An 8027-nucleotide genomic window follows, 5' to 3' on the forward strand; every position below is an offset into this window, starting at 1 on the left:
AATGAGATTTTAGCACGGTGGAAATCAGAGACCTGCTAAAGTTTCCGAAGAGGCAAAGAAAAGTTTCCCATGCGGTATGGTTAGCCTGAGTGTGTACCATAATAGACAACCGCTGCAACCTAACCTAATTGAAGACAGTGATGGCTCATTTTGTTACGAAAGGGACTCCGATAGTAAAGCATTAGCACAATCTTCAGTTTCAGTAGTATGCAGAAGCATATTTTGCGTGCTAAATCCAATAATCCTATAAAAAGCCTTTATTATTATTTATTAAATACGTGATTTGATTATCTTTCACTTGGACTACCACTTTTCAGTTTACAAATAGTCAGCGGAAAGTCCAGGTCATGCCCCATTTATGCGTTAAAAAGTAGTTTAAATTCTTGCGACTCCAAAGCTATTCAAACACATTTTTTTCTCTAATTTGGTTTATTTATTGTACAACACATTGCCTATTTAATCCATATAAATGAAGACTTTGAAATCAATTAGCCTGTCGTAGTAGTACTTGCGGGTCCAGTTGGACCGGTTGGTCCCGTTGGTCCTGTCGGCCCCTCTGGTCCCCGCTCACCATCGTAACCGCGTGGTCCACGCAAACCCGGCGGACCTGGAGGTCCTATTGGACCAGGAGCGCCCATGTGACCGCGTCGTCCACTTCCTCCTTGTGGGCCAGCTAAGCCAACGCGTCCATCTGAGCCACGCTCGCCCTTCTCACCTTTTTGTCCCGGTGGACCGGGCACACCAGGCACACCCGGCGGACCAGGTGGCCCAACCTGTGTGACAAAATTTGATGCAGCTAAAGCGATGAATCCTGTGAAAGACGATAATATAAATGAAATTCACAGCTTGTATGGAGACCGATTATGTGAAAATGTTTTACCAAAAGAGATCAGCACTGTTAGTAGTCTCATGTTTGGCAGGCGTTTAATGGCGCACATAAAGCAAATCTCAGTTTTATATGATTTTTGGCTTTGGTGACTTAAGCGCGGATTTGATGAGTTCACTGCTCTGCGTAAAACAAGAAATAAACGATCAATCAATCAATTGGGTCAACCAACTGTCTTCGCATCGTAAAAATTATAATGAGATTAAAGCGAAATATGCAAATATTAGTGAAAGGGCTGCTGTAGTTAAATTAGAACTTATACAGATCAAAAATCATGGAGAATTCGTGCAAAGATTCTGACACACTAAGTGCAGATTTGCGACGCTCTATATAAAGTGGTACACTGGAATATCACAATTCAGTTCATTCCCGGTCAACGATGAAAGTCACAACGCATACAATTAGGAGTAAACACAATTTAACATAAAATTCTTCTACAAAAAAAAACAATAATCTTTGTTTTCTTCCCATTTAGCTCTACTTATTCTTGTGGCCTCTATCGCCTTACCAACCACCTTGGCCAAACGGCGGCTAATATCTGCCGACACGAAGAATGAGCAACGCGCACTGCTTGGCGTACGTCAGCAACCTATCGTCTACCCGCAGCCACAATGTATTTGTGCACCCGGGCCACCGGGTCCAGCAGGACCGCCAGGGCAGCCGGGATTGCAGGGTAATCGTGGGGACAAGGGAGACGATGGCTTTCAAGGTGCTGTGGGGCCGATTGGACCAACCGGACAGCGTGGGTTGCCCGGTAGACCCGGTATTCCTGGACCAATAGGACCACCGGGGCGACGTGGCAGACGTGGTTTCCCTGGTGAGCGCGGACCAACAGGGCCACCAGGTCCAACGGGACCAACAGGTCCAACCGGGCCAGCTGCATCAACAGCTCGTTCGTTGGATGGGCGTGCGGGTGAGGGACTAGTAGCTTTGCCGGACTATGATGTACATATTGGTGACGAAGACGAAGACGACGATGATGAGGAAGATGAGTTTTTTGAACAGCGAAAATGATCACGTATTTGTGCTTTTGAAAGAATTTCTGTGAATTTTAAGTAAGCGTATAAATGAATAAATTAAATGGAATGCATTAGAAATGAATGTGCCATGCGTAATGTAGTGTCGGTAGAAGGGGCATGGAAAGGGACTGTTGCTGTGTCTCATTTATTTATATTAGGCTAAAGTGAACGCCCGAATGTATTTCTGCCATAAAAGAGTCTCCATACACCAAATTGGAAGGGAAGCTGCTATCTTACTAAAATATATTCCGGTAAACCTCTATTTCCTTTCTCTTCTTCAAGCTGGAAACATTTTGGGACTCCAATGTTATCTTCCGAAACACCAAAATAAGAATCAGCAAATCAATCCTTCTGTATGACTCAGAGACATGAAAACTCACTGACGCGATCTGCAATAAATTGCTCATTCTTTTAACAAATTCCTGCGCATAAGCTGCCGACTGTACTGGCCAAACGCTATTTCAAATGAAGACTTCTACGCGCTCACGAACAGTGCCATCCACGAGAGAAAAGAGCGTACTGAACGTACTGCGAACGATGCGTACTGAAAGCAAGAGTTTTCGGTCCTGGAGTCAAATGAGGAGTTAAGTATAGGGTGGGCCATGTAAAATTTGCTTTTTGAATCGGCTATAAAAAAAAGTAATCAATATTTTTTCAAACTTTTTTTTTTATTTTGAAGATTGAACATTGTCATTTATGAATAAAAAATACAATAATATCGTTCAAATAACTGCCACGACTGGCTTTACAGTAGGCCATTCGATCAACCCAATTTTTAATCACAGTTTCGATTGTTTGGGCTCCAATTTCATGAATGACAACTTCGATTTCGTATTTTAAAGCATCAGTCGTCTCTGGATGGTTCGCATAGCATTTGTCCTTAACGGCTCCCCACAAAAAATAGTCCAACGGGCTTAAATCACAGCTCCGAGGCGGCCAATTGATATCGGAATTTGGGCTGATTATTCGGTTTTCAAAAACGGTAGCCAAAAGTTCGAGTGTAACTTTGGCAGTCTGACAAGTGCACCGTCCTGTTGAAACCAAATGTCGTCCATGTCATCCTCTTCAATTTTTGGAAACAACTCGTTGAGCATGTCACGGTAACGCTCGCCCTTTACTGTAACCGCGGCTCCTCGCTCATTTTCGAAAAAAAATGGCCCGATGATACCGCCAGACCAAAAACCGCACCAAAGACAATTGACATGTCATTTGTGTTACCATTCTCAAAAAAATAGGTGGTTCAAAAAGTAAACGCTATATGGCCCACCCTGTATATGAAGATGCTAGTCTCGGCCTTTATTATTGAGGGTATTACTCTGAATTGTTCCACGGAATAAAAATAGTATCCTTTGTTTTCATAGAGTACTTGGCATTGGCATTGACTTATGCAGCTGGGACTGCCAGTAATGATGGCAGAACGGGTATCAGAAGAGACGGATGCTGCTTTCCATTAGGTTCAATTTGGCAATTTGGTTATCCGGCGAAGTTATTTTTGCTATGAAAATGCTACTAGACACCAAGTTTGAGGAAAGCCAAGAATGTGTAGTCTGTCCAAGAATATCTTCTGACTAACCGCTGTTTTCACAATGCGTTCGAGGTACTGAAAGCTCACGCAGCTGGACTGGAAGTGAAACACAATGTCTGCTGCCGCTCCAGTGACTACCCATGGGCGTAGGAAATAATGAAGCATCTCCTCTGAAGCTTCTCAGCATTGTCTGGAGGTTGATTGAGGTTTTCGGACATTTTATTACAGAATGGTTGCAATAAAAATAGAGGATTTTTCACTTCTGTCCCTTCCATAGAACTTTTGTTTTTGTTACACATTTCGCCCGTAGATTAGTTTAAATGTCGTGATATTAAAATAGTGCATTCCAAGCGCATATTGGTTTTTGGCCAGTCCTGCACTTCCATCTGGCACTTACCAGTCAACCAATTAATTAGCTGTAACTGACTAAGAAACGTTTCCCAATTCAGTTTAACTGGCGGTGGCTAAGGGAACTCCTACAGGCTTTGGTTATATGAAAGTAATAATGCATAGCCTGAGAACCTTAGCGGGCTTATCGGGTGTGTTTTTAAAAGCTTGTGAACTTAAAATGATGATAAAAAACAGAAATATTCTTGCAATCAGATATATTATTTCATGGCATTAATTTTTTGAAACCTTAAAATCCAACGTGGAATTTTTCTTGCCAACAAGTACTACTTTAGACTTAGTAGGCCATTGAATAGTAAATTCCTCTCTCACTTTATACGGCTCTTATCATGCCCGTCTAAACGTATGGCGCAGAAGCTTGAACGATGACAACATCCGATGAGACGCCCCTTGGAGTGTTTGAGAGAAAGTTTCTGCGGAAGATTTTTGCACCTTTACACGTTGGCAACGGTAAGTATGAGCTGTATGAGCTTTACGATGACATAAACATAGCGCAGCGAATAGAGATCCGTAGCTACGTTGGCTGGGTTATGTCGTCAGAATGGATACAAACGCTCTGGCTCTGAAAGTATTCGATGCAGTACCAGCTGGTGATACCAAAGGAAGAGGAAGGCCTCCTCTACGTTGGAAAGATCAGGTGGAGAAGTACTTGGCTTCACCGGTTTTCTCACTGATGAAGGTTAGCAAGAGAAAGAAACGACTGGCGCGATTAGTTAGACTCCGCCAAAATCGCGTTAGCGGTTATTGCGTCAATTAAGAAGAAGAAATATTATTTAATAAAACTTCCGATATAAATTAAATGTTTCTAAGAAGCTTCAAGAGTTCGTAACTGGAAGTAAACTACTAACCTTGAAGTAAAGTTATTTTTCGAGAACCACTTCATCGGAAAAATGTTGGAAAAGGTGTCCATTCGAACCACGGCAAATTTATAAAGGGTTTTTCAATAAGGGCGGGTAGATGTTGAAATGGAATAAAGCAAGCTGTGTGTGAGTTATTAACAAAATTATTTTTTTATTTGAAAGGCGCATATATGCCATTAAGTGTGGAATATGACATCATTCAAATGCCCGCCTCGGCTTCTTACGGTGGAACGGATCCGAGTGGCCCAATTTTCAATGACTCTTCCGCATAGATCCGGCTGAATTTGAGCGATGGCCTGTGTTATGTTCACCTTTAGAGCATCGGTCGATTATCGTTTATTTGCATAGACCTGAGACTTCAAGAAACCCCACAGGAAAAAGTCTAGCGGGGTGAAATCGCATGACCTTGGTGGCCAATTCACATCACCACTGCGAGAGATAACCTTACCCTCAAATCGTTCATGCAGAGTGTCAATCGTGGCGTTTGCTGTGACGGTGACCGCCTCACCAACGTCGTTTTGAAAAAAGTACGGACCAATGACGCCGCCGACCCAAAATCCACACCAAACGGTAACTTTTTGAGGATGCATTATCACCTGGTGAACCTCGTGTGAATTGGTGTCGTCCCATATACGGCAATTTTGTTTGTTAACACAGCCATTCATCCAAAAATGCGCCTCGTCACTAAAGATGATTTTTCGCCCAAACTGGGGTTCTCTTCCAAACGATTCGAAGCCCAGTCAGCGAACAAACGGCGATGTCTATGGTCATCAACTTTGAGCTCCTGGGTCAGTTGGATCTTGTACGGGTGTAGGCCCAAGTCCCGACGCAAAATTCGCCAAGTTGAAGTCTGCGAAAGGCCAAGTTCTTGTGCACGGCGAGGAATAGACTGCCTCGGGTTCAGCTGTACACTTTCACGGACCGCGGCAATGTTCTCGGCTGATCTTGCGTTCCTTGAACGTACGGGTGTTGGCTGATTGTTTACTGACCCGGCCGTCTCAAATTTGGCCCCCAAACGTTGAAGAGTCGACTTTGAAGGGTCACCACGTCTACCGAAAAATGGACGCAATGCGCGCAACGTTTGCGTTAATGAGCACTCATTTTGATAATAAAGTTTTATCATTTGAACGTGCTGTTCAATCGTGTAACTTGCCATGATGATTTGGCATAAACAACTGAATAATAAACAAAAGATTTGACAGATGTCACCAAAACAAAATGGCCGCCACAGGGCGCCAAAATCGACCCGCGCCAATTGAAAAACCTTTTACAAGGTAGCGTCGTTTCAACAGGGGGTTGGTGTCTGGTTGCCAAAGTTTGAATATTTGCATGCCCTTTCTCCTTCTTTTCTCGGCTGGAATTTGACAAATTTTTGTATTTGTGGAATCGATATTACCTCGTCTAGATTCAACTTGATTTTAATCAAGAAATACTTTCCAATTCATAATGAGGTCCCGGCTTATAAAAGCGTGCCCATTATAAACAAAAAGAAAAAATCCCTTCAGTTCATGGCGTTCTCTTGGCTCATTACAGTCCGCTGATTATAAAATAAATGAACTGTAAAGTAATTAGTGCGACTTCGAAAGAATCTTAGAGAATGGAAAAGGTTGCACTTTTCATCGTTGTTGACTGCAACAGAATTTCTAGTTGGTAGCTAGTGAAAAATACCCATTTGCATAACTTACTGCGACCAATTAAAATGATTAGGCTCGGTATATGTAGCTCAGTGGCAATAAAAACCCTCACATCATAGTCTCAAATGAGCGGTTGGGCACAAGCAAGCATTGCTGCGCCGAAAGCACATGCAGTCAGTTTTGAGCGGTAATGAGTTTAGTAGAGCCGCCCTAAAGTTGTTCACAACATTGTAACAATTCCTGCCAACTACCAGTGGCTACTAGTGGTGAATACGTTCGTTCGTCTTTCAATTGCCTTCAATCTTGGCCCACCTGCCGGAATTTACTCTGCATATACGAGTATGTGTGTGTGAGTACACTCGCATAAAAAAGAAGACACGAAAATTGCTCTAGTGTAATTGCAAACCATTCCGAATAGTCACTAGTTGGATGACCAACAGAGCGTCTCGAATACTCGTAGTGCGAAAATAGGCAGTTGCAATAGCAAACTAAATGACTTTGCACACGAAGAAGCTGGGTTTGTGAACGTCTGACGGCGCATCCGGCAGTTAGGCATGCAGGCAGGAATGTAAACTCTGCCGTTGGCTATGGACGACATACTGATGACACATGCGAGCGTCAATGGTTGGCGCAGATGCTGTGTACCGGTGTAGCTTCTAGTTCAGATGCGATACGACAGCTTCTAGCAACTTCATGTTTTTGTGAATTCTGCATTTAACGCACATATTTTTCCGCTGGGGTATGAGAAGAGAGGCGCAACAGTGATCCACAACAACGACCATTGTTGTACCTACTATTGATTCAGTCAATCTGGCCGGTGATGTGACAAGAGGGGCATGCGGCAGTGGTTGAATTGCACTAATCTCTCATAAAAACTCTGCGTAAAGCACAGCTTTTATCGCTGTGGTTAAGCAATGCGGCAAACCGGTTTATTGATTCTTTCTTTTTTTCTTTCCCGAGACGTCTCCTGAACGGTAGACAGCGCTTCTGGTGTGTAATTATTATGCAATTGATGCTGCAGGTTGCACATCAAATTGCTATTTTTTGCTTTTGTGTAAGTTTTGCATTTAGAGAAGAAAATTTTACTGCACCTTATCAATTGGTCGGTGTATCGAAGTCTTGGTGTAGCTGTAAATGGAATAAATGTGATTTCATCCGCTGGTGTTAAGGACAAACAAATTCTTATATGGGAGAAATACTACGAGCAGTAGTACACCATCGGCGTCCATTCAGTTGTGCAATTGTCAACGTGTAAAGCGCGATATCTCTACCCCCTGCCCAAACGTACCCTACTAGAATTACAATGAGGCATGCCGAAGAATCAGTTAGGCCCGAATTAGGCAGCACTTACTGAGACACGCCTCACTATTACCGTACCAGGCCCACGTTAGGCAAGGCAAATACTGGCATGTCAGAACAATACCAAATTTGGTTGTGGTCACGAAAATCTGTGGCAGTGTCTCGCTTAGGCATAAATTGGAATACCTAACTGATTTGTAGAAGGGCATCCGGAGTATTACCGAAGTTCGGTTTTTCGGACCTGCGCCTAATGAGGCAGATGTGTGGTGTTACTTTCGGGACTTGGGCCTAGTTTGGCTGCCTTATGAGGCGCAAATTTGAAATGCGGTCTGCCTTATTTGCGCCTAATCACCGCCTTACCAAAATTTCTAGTCGGGTAAGTGAGATCATAAAATC

The 8027-nt window shown here is 43.2% G+C and overlaps 2 protein-coding genes across 2 annotated transcripts; one reads left to right on the plus strand and one right to left on the minus strand.

Moving 5' to 3' along the window:
• Positions 1 to 488: 488 nt before the first annotated feature.
• On the minus strand, positions 489 to 911 carry LOC128861932 (collectin-46-like). Its single transcript, XM_054100307.1, has 2 exons — positions 881 to 911; positions 489 to 811 (listed from the first exon to the last, which is right to left on the minus strand). Exons 1-2 carry the CDS (start codon positions 909 to 911, stop codon positions 489 to 491), a joined length of 354 nt encoding a protein of 117 aa, XP_053956282.1.
• A 354-nt stretch (positions 912 to 1265) lies between these two features.
• Positions 1266 to 1900, plus strand: LOC128861933 (collagen alpha-4(IV) chain-like). The gene is made up of 2 exons (XM_054100308.1): positions 1266 to 1293; positions 1362 to 1900. The coding sequence occupies exons 1-2, from the start codon at positions 1266 to 1268 to the stop codon at positions 1898 to 1900; spliced, it is 567 nt and encodes a 188-aa protein (XP_053956283.1).
• Positions 1901 to 8027: the final 6127 nt, after the last annotated feature.

Source organism: Anastrepha ludens, chromosome 4 (genome assembly GCF_028408465.1).
Source record: "Anastrepha ludens isolate Willacy chromosome 4, idAnaLude1.1, whole genome shotgun sequence".
NCBI lineage: Eukaryota > Metazoa > Arthropoda > Insecta > Diptera > Tephritidae > Anastrepha > Anastrepha ludens.